The 19589-nt window shown below is 34.6% G+C and overlaps 1 protein-coding gene across 1 annotated transcript; it reads left to right on the top strand.

Annotated features, from left to right (window-relative positions):
* Positions 1–11829: 11829 nt before the first annotated feature.
* Positions 11830–19380, top strand: LOC134264049 (E3 ubiquitin-protein ligase TRIM71-like). Its single transcript, XM_062746348.1, has 2 exons — positions 11830–11950; positions 12062–19380. Exon 2 carries the CDS (start codon positions 12172–12174, stop codon positions 14530–14532), a length of 2361 nt encoding a protein of 786 aa, XP_062602332.1. The 5' UTR covers positions 11830–11950; positions 12062–12171; the 3' UTR covers positions 14533–19380.
* Positions 19381–19589: the final 209 nt, after the last annotated feature.

The raw sequence follows: 19589 nt of genomic DNA, 5'->3' as shown, positions 1-19589 counted from the left end.
GCCCTCCCCCCTTTGTGGGTGAGATGCCATTATTTATGGCATATTTTGTCAAAAATAAACGCCCTATCATATTCATTCAAAAGTTATCACCATAGACATTTTTTTAAATTAAGTCAAACATGAAAGTCACGAAAGCTCTATCTCTTCTTAAAAGGCCTTGTCAAAGGTATAATATACACTGTACATGTTAAATATGAATGCCTTTCTCTTCTTATTCAAAAGTAATGACCAAGGTTAAAGTTTTTTTAAAAGTTTGGTCAAGCTTCAAAGTCAAGGTCACAAGGTTTATCAAAGTGTATTTAGAAAGGTCTTTTCAAAGGTAATAAAAACAAGTTTAATTTGAAAGCCCTATCTCTTCTCATTCAGAAGTTATGGTCAATTTAAAGTAATGTTTACAGTTTTTTAAAAGAAAGTATGTCAAACTTCAAGGGCAAGGTCACGAGGTAAAAAAAATCATAACTTGTATTTAGAAAGGTCTTGTCACAGGTAATGTACATGTATAATACGAAGGTCTTATTCTCATTCCAAAGATATGATCAAGGTTAAAATTATGTGACAGACGGATAGACAGACAGACCTACAGACTGACGGACGGACAGGCGAATGAGATGAAATGTCCCCTTGCTTTCGCGAAAGCGGGGGGATATAAACGTAAAATCCATTTCCCAAGCGTGAAAATCACCTATTTCGTGATGGTGATGTTGGTCATTTCTGGGGGAAGGGGGTCCAAAGTCATTTTTATTTGCCTCAGTGTATACTATACTTCTGCAAATCCCCCCACGGTTGGGCACCAACCCTCCCCCTCCCCTCTAGATCCGCGCATGACTTTCATATTTGGATGCTTTAAGGACTAAATAGACAATAAGAACCAACTAACAAATATTAACGAAATTGTTTGGTTTAATATGGCTTTTTCATGCATCGTCAACGTTATGGTGTTCCTAAAATTTACAAAACTTAACCTTACGGTGAAAAGGAAATAAAAATAAAACTTAATTTGAATTAATAATTATTAATGAAATGATTTTTTAGAATTAAGTATAAAGAAGGTGGGTGAACAAAGGGTGCAGAATGCCTGTAGTTTCAAAAAGTCAAAGAATCATATTCAATTTATGAATGAAGTATTAAAAGTAAAGTTTTTATGCCCCCGTAAACGAAGTTTCGGGGGTACATAGTTTTTGTCGTGTCCGTCCGTCTGTCTAGCTGTTCGTCTGTTAGTCCGCAAAAACTTTAACCTTGCCCATAACTTTTGATTCAGTGGAGCCACGACTTTCATATTTCACATGTGTAGTCCTTGTGACAAGACCTTTCTTTGGGTACCACCAAATTCGACCTTTTGACCTGGGTATATAGTTTTTGTCGAGTCCGTCCGTCTTTCTGTCTGTCTATCTGTTTACCTGCCTGTTTGTCTGTTTGTCCGCAAAAACTTTAACCTTACCCATAACTTTTGATTTAGTGAAACCATGACTTTCATATTTCACATGTGTATTCCTTGTGACAAGACCTTTCTTTGGGTACCACCAAATTTGACCTTTGACCTTGACCTTGGAATTTGACCCACTTTTTCACAAAAATTCCGAAGTTTTACTTTGGCCATATCTTTTGAACAGTAGATACCAGGACATTTATACTTCACATATGTATTCTTCGTTGAAAGACCTTTCATTGGATACCAACAACCTTGACCCTTTGACCTTGACCTTGTAGATTTTCTTACTTGTGGAAAAACTTTAACCTTGACCATAACCTTTGTAAAGAAAGGAATAGGGCTTTCATACTTCATATATGTAATCCTTTGAGAAGACCCTTCATTAAATACCAAGAACTTTGACCCTTTGACCTTGACCTTTGAGTTTGACCTACTTTAAAAAAGCAAACATTGACCATATCTTATAAAGGGTTAGGGCTAGTGCTTTCATACTTTACACATTTAATCCTTGTGACAAGACCTTTCACTTGATAAAAAAATTTGACCCTTTGACCTTGATCTTGGGGTTTGACCTACTTTTAAAAAATTTTAACCTTGGCCATAACTTTTGAACGGTTAGGGTTAAGGCTTCCATACTCTACAAAAGTATTCTATGTGGCAATACCTTTCATTGAATACCAATTACCTTGACCTTTGATCTTGACCTTGGAGATTTTTGTACTTATTGAAAAAACTTTAACATTGGCCTACTTTCAGATTTCACAATTGTTTTCCAGTGAGAATACCCTACTTCTGGTACCAATTAATTAAAGCAATATGAGCTGCATGTTTGAACATCAGACAAATTTGTTGCAAATTTGTAATTAACTATTTCAATGACAGAAAAATAAAACATTTATAAACTTCTGTTGTTCATATTTGCCATGGAAATTTTTTTTATTAGCTTTAATTGAAGCAAAATTGAATTATTGCCGTCCTGTACAATAATGATTTCTTGTGTAATATTGTATATTCGGTTGTACAGAATATTTCTTCTGAAACATTTTTAAAACTATATTTTGGGCTATCGGTCATAAGTGTTTAAATTATATACAAATTAATCATAATAACACATTTTACCAGCAAAATAAAATTCTCAAAAATGCAGCTCATATTGCTTTAAATTTGCATTTAACAAAAGTTTAATCTTTGCTATGTTGCCATACGGGGGCATCAGTGTTTCACAAACACATCTTGCTATTATTGAAATTTATGAATTTATGATAAAAAAAACTTCTCCTAGAAAAAAATTTTAGGAAGAAATTAGTCTTTTATTAAAAAGAAATAAGTATGGTATTCGTGGGATTCGAACACGAATATTGCTTTCAGTCTAACACGCTTACCACTAAGCTAGACGGCTCCCGATGAATTGTGACATTCAAATTATGTTTGCGATATGAACCTTGACTTAAAGCACTTCAAGTATTTCTCGGACAGATGCGAATGTTTTGTCATAAATTAAAATTGTAGTTTTACGATGTGGGTCTTTCCTTCATGTTTTTTGTAAACCAAAAAGTATATATTTTTATCCAAACCTTTGATGCCATATTTTTTAAAAAAAAAATGATTCATCTTCTCAACTATATGAAAAAAATATTTAAGTAAGAGAAAATTTATTAGGAAAATTTGACGTGCTGAGTATTGAATAAACAATAAAATTAACTCTATAACACTGAGCAAAATACCTTTTCAAAACATCTTTCCTTGTCGTTGTGTGTTTAGTGCGTGTATGATCTTTCATTGGCAAATATTTAATTTCACTCTGTGAGATTTTTGTAAAATGTAGAAAATTTACATAAAGTTTACTTTAATGACGTAGCATCAAAGAAAATTTTTATATAATTGAGATTTCACTTTTTCACACCGTGTTCGTCGCACCATAGGCATGCACTTGTCTTGTTCACTAATCTCCTTGCTATTTTATCGATTACACATTTTTTGACAGCCATGTTGGTCCAATTTTGTCCAATTTCATTGAAAAATAATTATAGTTTATATATATATATATAAAATATATATATATATATATATAATTAAACCAAAAAAAAAAAAATAGACGTGTTTGTGAAACACTGATGCCCCTTTATGGCAACACAGCGAAGATTAAACTTTTTCTTAATTTCAAATTAAATTCTTAGTATATTAGTACCCAAAGTAGGGTCTTCTTAAAAGAAATACAGTTGTGAAATATGAAAACCCTAGCACCCCTGTTCAAAAGTTATGGCCAAGGATACGTTTCCGAAAGGAAGGTCAAACTCAAGGGTCAAGGTCAAAGTTGTTGGTTTCTTAAGAAAGGTCATGTCACAAGCATGATAAATGTGAAGTATGAAAGTCCTAGCCCTAACCGTTCAAAAGTTATGGTCTAGTATTTTAAATGTAGGTCAAACACCAAGGTCAATGTTCTTTATATCTAATGAAAGGTCTTCTCAAAAGGATTAAATATGTGAAGTATGAAAGCCCCAGCCCTTTAAAACTTATAGCCAAGGTTTGCATTTTAAAAGTAGGTCAAACTTCAAGGTCAAGGTCAAAGTTCTTGGTATCCAATGAAATGTCTTCTAACAAGGATAACATATGTAAAGTATAAAAGCCCTAACTTTACTGTTCAAAAGTTATGACCAAGGTTAAGTACGGAAATCTCCAAGCTCAAAGGTGTTGGTATTCAATGAAAGGTCTTTCCACAAAGAATACGTATGTGAAATATGAAAGTCCTAGTATTTACAGTTCGTTCAAAAGTTATGGCCAGAGTAAAAGTTAGGAATTTTTCTGGAAAAGTAAATTAGAAAAATGTCAAGGTCGAAAGGTCAAATTGGGTGGTACACAAAAAAAGGAATACACATGTGAAATGTGAAAGTCATAGCTACACTAAATCAAAAGTTATGGACAATGTTAAAGTTTTGCGGACAAACAGACAAACAGACATCTGGACAGCTAGACAGACAGGCGGACACGACAAAAATTATATACCCCCAAATCTTCAATTACAGGGGCATAAAATAATTTTATAATTAAACCAAAAAAGAAAAAAGAATTAATCTATTATATAGATACATGTATTTGTATTACTGGATAAGTCAATTCAATAAAGTTTTGAAGAGCAGGAACGTAGCAACAGGGGGGGGGGGGGGGGGGGGGGGGGGGCCTGCCCCCCCCCCCCACTTTTTTCCCCAACATTACCTTTACCATAGTAATTGACTAATTGGTCATTGGAAGCGTGGTTGGCCCCCCACTTTTTACCATAGTATAGTGATATCAAGGAAATGTAGGGGAAAAAATTGGGAATGAAAGTAATTTGGCTTTGAAAAAGTTGGCCACTACCCCCCCCCCCCCCCCCACCCCCACCCCTTGTCAACTTTTTCAAGTAAGTAAAAAAATTTTTTTCTCTGGTTGGCCCCTCCACTTTCAAAAACGATGCTGGAAGAGGGAAATTTAACTATAACACTGAGCAAAAAAACATTGTCAAAATATGGAACGCCATGGCTGCCTTATGTTAGATGATTATATTATATGCTGTGGGTTTATAATAATATGCTGTGGATTTGTAATTATATGCTGTGGTTCCTTTATTATATGCTGTGGGTTTATAATTATATGCTGTGGATCTATTATTATATGCTGTGGGTCTATAATTATATGCTGTGGGTTTATTATTATATGCTGTGGGTCTATAATTATATGCTGTGGGTCCATTATTATATGCTGTGGTTTCATTATTATATGCTGTGGTTTCAATATTATATGTTGTGGGTTCATAATTATGTGGGTTCATAATTATATGCTGTGGGTTCATAATTATATGCTGTGGTTCTTTTATTATATGCTGTGGTTTCATTATTATATGCTGTGGGTTCATAATTATATGCTGTGGGTGTATTGTTTCATATTCTGTCGGTTTATTAGAAACTAGCTATTCGAATCTGGACTTCTGTTTTTGTCCCCCGCTTGGAAAGTGGGGGATATTAATTTGGGTTTGTCCGTCCGTCCGTCCGTCCGTCTTTCTGTCTGTCTGTAACGCTTTCGTTTCCACACGATATCTCGAGAACCCTTTGAGCTTTTGCAATGAAATTTAGCATAGCAACTCCCTGTGGACTAAAGAAGACCCCTATTGATTTTGAGGTCAAAAGGTCAAAGGTCAAGGTCATAAATATGCAAATTCTGTCTGTTAAAACACTTTCGTTTCCACACGATATCTCTGGAACCATTTGAGCTATTGCAATGAAATTTTATATAACAACTCCCTGTGGCCTAATTAAGACCCCTATTGATTTTGAGGTCAAAAGGTCAAAGTTCAAGGTCGTAAATTTATACATTCTCTCTGTGTGAAATACTATTATTTTCGGGCGATATTTCAAGAAGATTTTGAGCTTATGCAATGTAATTTTATATCAAAACTCCTTAGGACGTCTCTCGCCCCTCTCAAAGTGCCCCGCCCCGTTTGTTTTATTAGTATTTATAGTATTACATGTCGCTATTTTTAGCGCAGGGGCATGAGGAGAGTTATTGCGTTTAAAACAGGTTCTCGGCGGACTTTATGTTCTTATCACATCTATTAGAACTGTTTAATAAAGGCTAAATAAATCAAACACCATGGATTGTGTAAAATTTTAAGAATACCGAACATGAATATATACATGTATGTGACTTCACTTCTGCATATACTTCACATCAACAAAGCGATTCCGTGGTGTAGTGGTTATGTCTCTCGCTTCAAGTGTGAGAGGTCCCGGGTTCGATTCTCGGTCGAACCTTTCTTTTTTTTTCTTTTTTTTTTTAAATACTTTTTTTTTAACTATATGATAGTATTCAGCATGTGAAATGAAAAATTTATGAGGTTATAAAATCATCATTACAGTGTGATAAAAATTCCATATAAAAAAATCTTCTATACACATAATGAAGAATAAGCAATCAAATCTTTATACATGTATTTTATTTCCTTCAGTATACACGTATACATTTAATAATTCTACAAATTCAGTCGGGGGGGCGACTTTTTCCCTAAGCGGGGGACACGAATTCTCTGAATTAGCTTGTTTTTTTTCAGTTTACTTGCTCAAAAAATGGCGGCAACTGCACCAGGCCTAACCATAATAGGAATGAGAGAGTGGAGTGCTGAATAGGAAGGCATTACCTGATTGGTTTACATGAGGCACATGTATGTTATGTTAAGTAAAAATATTAATGTTTGAAATAAATGAGTGAATGTATGAATATTCAGTAATATAGAAATACAAGGGGAAACTACAGGAGCGGAGGTTGATTTTTTTTGGCAGAGTGTTATTTACTGGCGGTTAGTATAAGTTAATTTTTAATTTTAAACAACTGCTGTTTTGACCTATAAACGCCATGGGACCCTATATATATATTTTTTTGGGGGGGGGGGGTATAAGCGCCTGGAATAAGGTTTCAAACGATTCCGAGGACTTGTCTGAAATTAAATTAGTATGGTAGTGAGAGGACAAAAGGTTTGTATAGAGTTCTGTGGAAAAATAATTGGTACTCTTTTCCTTATAGAGATCTTAATTTTTAAAATGTTAAGTGAATTTAAGGTCAAGAAGAATGATATTTTGCTCTTTATTTGACGACACACCGAGAGGAAATACACATGTATATATATATATATATAAAAAAAGAAAAAAGATTTGTTTTTGGTGTGTTGAGATTTGAGAGGAGTTATGTCCTTTGTTAAAAGGGGGGATGAGAAGAATGTAGATATTAGCATATATAGGCGCCGGAACCGGGGGGGGGGGGGGGGCTAGGGGGGTTTAGCCCCCCAACTTTTTTTCCAAACATTACTTAGTCTAGACATTGAACATTGTTTCTTAGGTTTAGCCCCTCCCCCTCCCACTTTCAACAGTTACGTCGCAGTATAGGTTAAAAATGGGGAAACTGGTGGTGTTTAGCAAAAAATTAGGTACCAAATAAGTTCGTCGAACCTAACCCCCCCCCCCCCCCCCCACGACACGAAATAGAATTTTCGTGATTAGACCATTTTCTTTCTTTTTTTTTTTTTGCTTGTCAGGTTTTTTTGATGGAATGTTTTTTTTTTATCACTTAGCCCCCCCCCACCTTTCAATTTGCTTCCGACGTCAATGATAAGTATAGCGTGTTGCATTTGATAATGTCCGAGGAAGCAAGTAAGGTAACAATGTGCATCAGATTGCTCTTAATATGATAAATATTTGTAGTGTATTGCATCGTTTGAAACTTTAATCCAAGCGCTTATAAAAAAATCCCTCCAAAATATGGGGTCCATGGCGTTTATAGGTCAAAATTGCAGTTGATAAATATTAACTTATAGATACCGGCAGTAAATAACACTCTGCCCCCCCCCCCCAAAAAAATAGCCCCCACTCCTACAATCTCCCCTGGTATTTCTATATTTCTGTTATATTCCTACATTCCATAAAAAAAACCGCTCTTACAATCTCCCTGGTATTTATATATTTCTGTAATATTCATACATTCCCTCATTTATTTCAAACATTAATATTTTTACTTTTAAAAATAAAAAAAAAACATTACATACATGTTCCTCATTCAAACCAATCAGGTAATGCCTTCCTAATCAGCACTCCACTCTCTCATTCCTATTACGGTTAGCCGCCATTTTTGAGCAAGTAAACTAAAAAAACTACCGTAGAAGTCCAGATTTGAATAGATAGTTTCTAATAAACCGACAGAATATGAAACAATACAACCACAGCATATAATTATGAACCCACAGCATATAATAACAAAACCACAGCATATAATAATAGATCCACAGCATATAATTATAGACCCACAGCATATAATTATAAACCCACAGCATATAATTATAAACCCACAGCATATATTTTGTAATTATAAAACCACAGCATATAATAATAGATCCACAGCATATAATAATAGATCCACAGCATATAATAATACATCCACAGCATATAATAATGGATCCACAGCATATAATAATAGACCCACAGCATATAATTATGGAACCACAGCATATAATTATAGACCCACAGCATATAATAATGGACCCACAGCATATAATTATAGAACCACAGCATATAATAATGAAACCACAGCATATAATAACAAACCCACAGCATATAATTATAAACCCACAGCATATAATTATAAACCCACAGCATATAATATAATCATCTAACATAAGGCAGCCATGGCGTTCCATATCAAAACATGATATTTCCTTGTTGTTGTTCGTCGTTATAAATAAACACCTCTCTGCATATCTGTTTGTCTGTGTAGAAAGGGGAAAGTCAGTATTGTCAGAGTCAGTTATAAACGTTGTGACTTGCCACATGTTCCATACATCAACTAATGCATGCATTTTCGTTTATCACATTTTATGCCCCCTCCCTCTCCCGGACCGAAAGATACCGGGGGTTTATTGTTTTTGTCCTATCTGTAAGTCTGCTTGTCTGTCTGTTTGTCTCTTTGTCTGTCTGTTGTCAACTTTAACCTAGCCCATAACTTTTGAGTGGGTGTGGCTATGGCTTTCATATTTCACAGGTGTATTCCTTGTGAAAAGACCTTTCATGGGAACTACCACATGTGACCTCTTGACCTTGGAGTTTGATATACTTTTACAAAAAATACCACAGTTTAACCTTGGCCATAACTTTTGAACAGTTGGAGCAGGTTTTTCATTGTTCACATGTGTATTCATTGTGACAAGACCTTTCAGCTGGTATAAATATTTTTGACCTTGACCTAAGAGTTTGACCCACTTTTTAAAAAAAACTTTAACCGTGGTCATAAATTTTGAACAAATGGAAATAGGGCTTTCATATTTCACAGGTGTATTCCTTGTAACAAGAGTCTTACAAGACCTATCTGCGGGTACCAATACTTTTTACCTTGACCTTTGGAGTTTGACATGCATTTAAGAGAATCTAACCCTTGCCATAGGCTGTCATACGGGGCATCAGTGTTTCAAAAACACATCTTGTTCTTTCATGCATATAAAGTAACCCTGCATTATGTCTAGTTACTATTATTTGATTTAATCTACAAAAGATTAATTAAGTTCATTATTGGTTAAGTTACACAAATACAGTAAATTTTTATGCCTCCGTAAACGAAGTTTCGGGGGCATATAGTTTTTGTCGTGTCTGTCTGTCTGTCTGTCTATCTCTCTGTCTCTCTGTTTGTCTGTTTGTCCGCAAAAACTTTAACCTTGCCCATAACTTTTGATTTAGTGGAGCTATGACTTTCATATTTCATATGTGTATTCCTTGTGACAAGACCTTTCTTTGATTACCACCAAATTTGACCTTTTGACCTTGACCTTGGAGTTTGACCCACTTTTACATGAAAATTTTACTTTGGCCATATCTTTTGAACAGTAAACACCAGGACATTTATACTTCACATATATAATGTTTGTTAAAAGACCTTTCACTGGATAACAACAACTTTGACCCTTTGACCTTGACCTTGTAGATTTCTTTACTTGTGTAAAAAACTTTAACCTTGGCCATAACTTTTGAACGATAAAGGATAGGGCTTTCATACTTCATACATGTAATCCTTGTGAGAAGACCCTTCATTGGATACCAAGAACTTTGACCTTGACCTTTGAGATTGACCTACTTTAAAAAAAGCAAACCTTGACCATAACTTTTAAAGAGTTAGGGCTAGTGCTTTCATACTTTACATATTTGATCCTTATGACAAGACCTTTCATTTGATAACAATAACTTTGACCCTTTGACCTTGACCTTGGAGTTTGACCTATTTTTTAAGAAATTGAACGTTGACCATACCTTCTGAACGGTTAGGGCTAGGGCTTTCATGCTCTACAAAAGTATTTTATGTGGCAAGACCTTTCATTTGATACTAATTACATTGACCTTTTGACCTTGACCTTGGAAATTTTTGTAATTATTAAAAAACTTTAACATTAGCTTACTTTCAAATTTCACAATTGTTTTCCATTGAGAATACCCTACTTTTGGTACCAATTAATTAAATTTGCATTTAAGAAAAGCTTAATCTTTGCTATGTTGCCATAGGGGGGCATTAGTGTTTTACAAACACATCTTGTTTCTAGTGCTTCTTTCACACAAAATTCATTATATGGTAAACGGTGTGATATCAACTTTTCCATCGTCAACTTTCTTTATTGATATGCAGTTATATTTTGCTATCGCCTGCACATTTAAGTTTACGTCTCCCAAGTTATACGAATCTCAAGAGCATGCATGCTCTGCATGAGTACGATCATTTTTTTTCTTCAAAATGCAACAAGCTACTGAAAGATAAGTTGATGTTAAAAGGAAGTTCATATGGATTTTCGCGAGTATACACATTGAAGTTGAAGTGAAAAATCCTTGATCCGTGCCTTCTTCGTCGCACCTTACCATGTTTACATATATTGTATACAGTATATGGCCACACGTAAGTCATAATTCAATTGCATATTTTCACTAGATTTATTTCATTGAAAAACCAAATTTAATTATAAAAACTTGTTGTGAGGTCAAAATTCAAACTCAATTTCCGTTCACTGAATCATGCAAAATTTGTTCAAATTTTCTTGTTTTAAAATGCTTAACACAAAATGATACACTAATCACTGTGAATAAATAATGAAATTGCCAATACAAAAATTTCAAACCTCAAATTACTATGAATTACAAAATTAACAAATTAGAGTCTTAAAATTTTTTTATATTGATTACCGCAAAGTCTACAGAGTGGAAAAATAAAATTATGACTCATTTAAGGCCAAGCACTGTATGATGGCATCAAATCTTTTGATATTGTTGCAATAAACGTTGGTCAATTTCTAGATTTTTATAAATCAAAATCAAAAATATCTTAAAATTCAAAAAATAGTTCGAATTTGAAAGTTCATTAAACGACAAAGGATTTTTGAAGTACCAATTAAAAATAAATCAAATATTGAAAATATTAATTTAAAATCCCAATTAACAGCTGATTAAATACTTAAAATTGTTTTTGCCCCATCGTATTTGTGATAGCCCGTTCCGTGCCCCTAACATTGGCGTTGCTGGTGCATTAGAGTTCTATTATATAATAAGAAACTACGTCACATGGCCCTGAACTGGCTTAAATCAAAGGTTATGTAAAGTCAACATAGCGTAGTAAATAGGCCCCGCCTTCAAATTGTATTTTTATAGAAACTGGGCTGATGAATTTTTTTCATAATGCCTGTATTTTACAATTCTCATTGCATATTGTGAAAATTTATAAGTTAGCAACAAAATAAAATTGCAAGACTGTAAAAAGTCAATATGTAAACAAAACTGACCACAACATGAATGAAATAGTTGATCTAGATTAAGCGCGAAACGATTGGCTGAAAATATTTGATTGACAGGGCTCACAAAAATGGGTTACACCGCCTTCAATTGATGAAGGAACATGGCGCCGTGCATGGAGGTCCAGGATAGAGTAGACAAGAAAACTTCGCTCTCCGCCGCGATAAAATAGCAAAGCATTCACACAATCGTAAGTAGAATATGTTTCAAAGGCTTTTTATTTTGTGTTTGTTAGTTTTATTCTCTGATTACCAACTGGAAAAAATGGCGTTATTTAAATGCTATAAACATAATTTGGCAGGTTTTCAACGGACAGAAGACGGAAAAGGTACATGTATCCTCGCGATGTAGTGAGGAAGCGGGTGCCCTTAAAACCGATCTACCTCATGAACTGTTCGATATACCGCGCACATGGCCGCATATTCGGATGCGATCGCGGGAGAACAGATGGTCTGCCCACTGTGTCTCAACCAGGCAGACGATATTCGCATGTTACCATGTTTGCATTCGTTTTGTCGAAGGTGTTTGCAAAGGGCGATCACTCGGGACCACTGTCCATCTCCAACATCGGGGGAACCCAAAGACATTCTGGAGTGCCCAACTTGTGGCCAGTCAGTGACTTTGAATTCCGCTGGGGTGGACACTTTCCCTTCCAATCAATTTATATCTAATATTTTTGATGTCATGGTTCCACAGCAATCAGAATATGAAAATGGAGAAACTGAGCGTGCAATTACTGGGACTAGATGGTGTAGTTCCTGTGATGAAGGTAGCAAGGCTACGTCCGTGTGTAAAAATTGTAACGAATACTTGTGTGATCACTGTGTCAAAGCCCATCAACGTGTTAGATTAACCAAAGACCATTATATAGTACGCTTTGCCATTGAGAACATAGGCCTATCTTTCCATTCACCTCAGCCTCCCCAGCTACTCTCTCCTTCTCTTCAGTCCCCCTCCATGCAACATCAAAGCATTACAGATCGACAGAATCATCACTGTAGTAAACACGAACAAGAGGTGCTTCGTCTTTACTGCGACAGTTGTGCACAAGCAATTTGCCGTGAATGCACTATGACGGAACATGTTGGGCATAGTTTCATATACCTCCAAGATGCAATAGAAAATTCCAAAATTGTTACACAAAGATTACTTACTGATGCAAAAACGGGTATTAAAACACTAGAAGAAAGCATAGAACTCACTCAGGGAATGGCAGAACGGGTTGAAATGCGAGCACAAGGTGTGGCAACTGATGTTAGAAATATAGTTAGAAGACACATGGCTGCACTGGAGGAACGAGAGCGGGATTTGTTGCGGCGTGTGGAAAAAATTCGTCAAGTCAAAGGGAAATCACTCCATTTACAAGTGGATGACCTACGTCTTGGATTGAGTTCTCTCATGCAAACGGTGGATGAAGTGGAAAACATGATACATACGGGTAACGACTTAGACATACTGAACACTCGAGACAAAATGGTTGCTGAGATGCAAAATGTACGTAAATTGAGAGGGCACCTCCAACCACATGAAGATGATACGATATTATTCACTCCACCAGATCCAGCATTGTTTAACGCTGTCAGTAAAATGGGAATCATTACCAGCAGTGCTTATGCTCCCAACTGCTTTGCAACTGGGGATGGACTGAAAAAGGCTCTAAAAGGCAAAGGGGCATTTTTTGTTATCCATACCAAAGACCATCACGGAGATCCAAGAATTGTAGGTGGCGACCCTGTGGAATGCATTATCCAAAGTTCAGAGGGAGCTCTTTATCGAACAGATGTTATAGATCGACAGAATGGAACTTATGCTGTTACTTACCGACCACAGCTTGAGGGACAGCATATCATATCAGTAGTCATACGAGGAAAGCACATTAAAGATAGTCCCTTTGTTGTAAATGTGCGAAGTGGTCGAAATTATAGTACGATCGGAAATCTATTGCTTCAGTTTGGATCAGAAGGAGAAGCTGATGGCATGCTTTGTCGCCCGTGGGGAGTGTGTTGTGACAAAGACGGATTCATCATAGTAGCTGATCGAAGCAACAACCGCATTCAAATTTTCAAACCAGACGGCCAGTATCATCGCAAGTTTGGTTCATCTGGTACAAGGAACGGACAGTTCGATCGTCCAGCAGGAGTGGCAGTAGATCTCCACAACAGGATAGTTGTGGCAGACAAGGATAACCATCGTATACAGATCTTTGACATGGATGGTATCTTCATATTGAAGTTTGGAGAGAAAGGGAACAAAAATGGGCAGTTCAATTACCCTTGGGATGTTGCTATCAGTGTAGAGGGAAAACTGTTAGTTTCGGACACAAGAAACCACCGTGTGCAACTTTTCACACAAGACGGGCAATTCATCAACAAGTATGGTTTCGAAGGATCGTTGTGGAAGCACTTCGACTCTCCAAGAGGGGTTTGCTTCAACAACGAAGGTCAAATGGTCGTGACAGACTTTAACAACCACAGACTTTTGGTGATACATCCTGATTTTCAAACAGCACGATTTCTTGGAACTGAAGGAAGTTCAAACGGACAGTTTCTGCGCCCACAAGGTGTAGCCGTAGATCAAGAAGGAAACATCATTGTAGCTGATTCCAAGAACCATCGAGTGCAAATTTTTCAGCCAAACGGAAATTTTCTCTGCAAGTTTGGAACCAATGGAACTGGACCGGGGCAGCTTGACAGACCCTCTGGAATATGTGTGTCTCCAGAAGGCCTTATCATTGTTGTGGATTTCGGTAATAATCGTGTGCAGGTCTTCTAAGAAACCCATTTTTCATGGCTTTCTTCCTGTAAGGAAGAGCTTCAGTACTTTTTTCATTAACTTGCTCAGGTCAGTCCATTTTATTTTGCTATCTCAGGATATTCATCGTTACAATTGTAAATGCCAAAGGCAAATGTTTTAACACATTTAAGCTCAGGGATTTTGCTATATGTGTATTATACTGCAAAAAATATAACTGCTTGTGTGGAGATTATTTATTAGCTTATTTGCTTAGGTGTATTTGACCCTCTGGGAATAACCTGTAAGTACCTGCATTGACCATGATTAAATTATCTGTAATTATATATATGTAACACGTGTAGCTGGTTGTTTGTCAATGTACTGTGTGTCAGTGATAATGCCTGCAAAGTTATGCACTTTCTCCCTTGGTAAATAAGTTTTAGGAACAGTGACGTTGGTCAACATTTGGTCAGCAAATAAGTGGTGTGGATTGTAATTTATCATGGGGTTAAAGGTCACATCAGGTGGCGTTAGAAAATGTGTATTACTATATGGGATAATCATTTTTATGCCCAGGGGGAAACATATTTTTCATAAGGTTGGAGTAACTTTGTGTTGCCTCCATAGTGGTGTTTTTTTAAGGCTATAGGCTTGTCTGCAGTGATGTAAAAATTGCAGTTCACACACACCATTACGAGCCCTCACAGAGGGATATTGATTTCTCTAAGCTGGTCAGATTGTTATGATGTGTTTACAGTGGTTACTCTGCTAGCTGACCATTGAGTAGTCATGTAATGTTACGTAAGGGGACAGATGTGTAATTTTATCTTCAGTACTTGGCAGGAATTATTAGTCAGATGTATACACAAAAGGTTTTATTATATCCTGTTTTATTGCATGTTTCCTAGATCTTTAGAAAATTGTCTGACATGTAAATATTTTTTACTTTTTAAAAACATATTTTATGTATCTAAGATTTCGTAGAGTAGATAAGTCACATTAAAAAAAGCCAAGATCAAATCGAACATAGTTATTATCAATCAGGTCAAATTTAGGATTAAAAATTTAAAATTCCAATATACAACGAAAAAAAACAAAGTGTATCAATGGTCATTAGAAATGATTGAGCTAAGTTTACTAAATTCTGAAAGATAAAATGTTGAAATATTGGTTAATTTAATTTCAATATTTTCTTTTAACGAATTCCGATTCCTCCAGTTAATGTATTAAAAGTATTGATTGATCTGATTGGTAGACGTGTTTGATTTTACAATTGTGGAGTGTAGAATATTTTCTGAGTTACTGTCCCTTTTACTTATTTTGTGTATTTCAAAAATACATTAAAAATTTTAACCGGTGCAAGATTCAGATACAAAGTATTATGAATCATTAAAAAACCAGTGTTTTTACAAAGCAGGATTTTTTTCTGCTTAGAAAAAAAAAAAATCAATTCATTTTCATATATTTATTCTTGGGTTGGATTGATGATAGATTCAAGTGAAATTTTCTTTCTTTTTTTCATGTTACTCACTTTATTGGGAAAAATATATATTCAAAGACAGAACAGAATATTAAATGTATATTTCTAAAAAAGAGGAAAATGTTGACCCACTGCCAAAGAAAATAAATTGTAAAATAGAATTAGGACATAAGGTTAGAGTTGTTTAGAAAATTTTTTGTAACGGATTTATGCACAAAAGAAAGAGATCTTAGATCTACACAAAAATTCCTTTCATATTTTATTGGTACTTGGTTGAATTTTTAGGTGAATACATAATTTTTGTGAAATTGGGGGACTGTTTCTGAAGAATATTGTGCGTTTCTTTTTATATCTGTACTTGAGAACATATAAAACTGTGTATGCTAATTTTTGTCGGCCATATTACCATTACACTTGACTATTTAGTATATAATATTGTTAATTAGTAATGTTGTAGAACCATATCCGGTGATTGATTTTTGTAATTCTCTTGAACTTGCTGTATGAATAGGGAATTTCACAGAGTATTAAGTAGCTCCATTTTCATTCTAGAATAGAATGTACTGAAGGAAATTTCCTACCATTTATTTAGGTACTAGTGAATTGAAACATCTAAATCGCTCATTCGTGACTAACTACAGTCTCAAAAATATGCATGAAAGACCAAATTATGTACATTTTTGGTGTGATTCTCTGCATAATTCCCAAACCAGTTGTAAAAGATTTATGTGAATGGTTCCGATTTTGTCCTTATAAAAAATTCTAGTACGAGTTGACTATGTGACATAGTGACATATATATGAATTGAATAGCTCTGTGAACAGTTCAACACATACTTTCAGGAACTTTCCCATTCAAAGGTTTTAATCTGTATACACTAATTATAATACCTCATGTGTTGAAATAAATTGTTGGAAAGAGTTTGGCAAAAAATACCTCATTTTTGACATTTTTTGCGAAGCAATATACCGGTATATTATATAATAATTTTTATGTCCTTTCAATACGGAGAAATGAATTTTTTTTTCTCAGGCATGTTCGGAAAAAATGGGTCAGTGCAGAAAATATATCATTCATTTCTTGTTCCTTTATGTAATATTAATAAATGCTACACTATAAATCAATCTTATTTTGAGGTAAACTTTTACTAATCATAATTGAATGTCAATTTGAAAAATAGAGGGATAGGAAATAACCAAATCTAAATACTTATCTAGTATTAAAAAAAAAAAAATTATATATTGGTCATTTGAAGTAGCTTAAAAAAATCATCTCTTAATATTGACCAGTGCTGGAATTCAGGGTGAAATTAGTTTGTTATTTGGTGAAGACTGATTATATAAATCTGCTGCTGTAGTCTGTTGCTAGTGTCCTGTTAGTTATGAAATGTTGCTTATGTGATAACATGTCAGTTTTGTATTAACTCTGCTACCTCATTTGTTCATTAAATCTATCATAATTTTACAAACTGAAATGCCTCTTCCAGTTTTGTTTGAAGAATTCTACTAGAATATTTGACTGGTACTTTCAATTTGGAAGTTGTCCATTTTGTTGGTCACATGTGCAGTAGCACTATAGAACAGTTTCATGACTTGTTTTCCCAGAATGCAATAATCATGATGGCAGAATGTTGGGAAAGATTCACCAAAACCCTTTATATTTTATGTCCCATTTGCCTCACTCAGCCTGTTTTTAAAAATTTTATTGTTCTTGGATGTCTCTCTAAAATTATTAACATTTTTTAGCCTTAATAACCCAGTTCATATATTTGCTTTGTAAATAAAATGCAAGTCTTTTTTCAATGCATATCAATTAATATTTTTTTTGAACAGAACTTAAAAAAATTTAATTACAGGGTTTGTTTTTTTAATTTTACTTTTACAAAGAAATCAAAATATCCAAGCAAATTCAGAACAATGCTGCTATTCTAAATTTTATGTGAAATTATTCAAATTATGTTTGCAAGGGATTTTTTTTCAATGTACATGAAACATTTCTGAGCTTAGATTTGTTACTTTATATATCAAAAAAGGTGTATATCACTGTAGTTGTATAATTCTTCTAGTTTGCATGTTACCGTTATCAAAAGATGTTTTATTTTGATGGCAGTGGTAGAGATAGTTTTGTATTACATGATGTTTGTTCTTTGTTAAACAATTGAAATATGGTTTAGATAGTATAAAAGGAAAGAGTACAATGTTCACAGGGGTTATTTGTGACATTGAAATGAATTATGGCCTTGTTAAAGAAACGGGTATTAAAAAGTCGAGGAATAAGATGTATATATTTATATTTACAGAATTTCTTAGTTTGATGTTTTGTTGCACTTTTTTTTAATCTACTAGTTTTGTAGTTATTCAAGGAACTGAAGGATTAAGTTGTATACTTTCATTTCTCTCCCCCCCCCCCCCCCTAAAAAAGTCAAGTCAGGAGTGAAGAGGTGTGACAGATGTGTATTTAATATTACAAACCATAGTTTATAGCTTAAATAGGCAGCCATACATGTTACAAATTGCCAACTCCATGTGTACTTTTTACGAATTTGTTCATATAATCCTGTTTTATTCAAACCACAGGTTCATATTTTTGGAGATTTATGTTTAGTTTTTGGTCATAGACCAGTTCCTTATTTTTTTTTTAAGCAAATATGTGTGGTTCCAAATTAAGAAAAAAAAAATTAGTAAAATGTGTAAGATATTTTTTGATTTCTGTTTTTTCATCACAGAATGTATCATTTGTCTTAGCACAAGTTCATGTAATGTGAATCATTGTGTAACAAGCACATCCTATCAAATTTTTTTTTGGTAGCAAACTTGAATACTGATTGAAAATTTTCCTAAAACTTGTTTTATGTTGTCTAACCAGTTTTTGGTACAAAGTATATTTGGCTTAGACAAGTTTGTGAAAGCATTGGGCATTTTGTATTTTGTAGAAGGTGTTCAATCCTATTTTTTATCCTTCAAAAGTCAGTTTTTACTTGCATACAATGCACAAGTGTGAACTATTGAAACTTTTATGTGCTTTTTTTACGTTTCATAAAATGAAGTAAATAATTTAACTCAGTGCTGCAATATACGCTTGTATGTAAAAGTTCATCTTGTATTGTGTAGAACTCGAAAGTCTGCTATGTAAAAGAAGATATTCCTCAATTTCACTGCCTTCCAAAGTACAAATTAGTGTTAGTGTGAAATAATGAAAAAGGAGATTTTTTGTAAAAACTATTACAGTTTAAATTTTCACAATACCAGCTTTTGTGGTGCTATTTATGAGAGGAACATCTTCGAAGTGGTCAGGTCTTTCATGTAGCGAGACAAAGAGTGTTTTTTGTCCACAAGCTTTTCTTTTTGTGTGTTATCTATGTGACATGTCACATTAAACAATAAATTTTATTCTTCTTTACCATCAAATTCGACTTCTCTATTGCTTTGTAAGTTGGTGTGAAAAATCGCCAGTGAAAGTGATAAAGCTGTTTTCTCGTGAAAGACAGCATGATGGGCTTTCAAGCCTGCTGGTCAACAGCTCTGCTCGACAGGGGGCACTTTCTCTAACCAGAGAAAGTGAACATAGATAAGCGACCAAGGTCATTAAAAAGCGCGGGCGCTTATTTTCCTCGACT

Source organism: Saccostrea cucullata, unplaced genomic scaffold (assembly GCF_032062105.1).
Source record: "Saccostrea cucullata isolate Sc308-1 unplaced genomic scaffold, CSIRO_AGI_Scuc_v1 ctg1621, whole genome shotgun sequence".
In the NCBI taxonomy this organism is placed as follows: Eukaryota; Metazoa; Mollusca; class Bivalvia; order Ostreida; family Ostreidae; genus Saccostrea; species Saccostrea cuccullata.
Note: the sequence above shows the minus strand (reverse complement) of the source record. Positions and strands in the feature narration are given on the sequence as shown.

Coding starts and splice junctions, on each gene's coding strand:
- LOC134264049 (XM_062746348.1), top strand. CDS start 12,172: ATGGCCGCATATTCGGATGCGATCGCGGGAGAACAGATGGTCTGCCCA.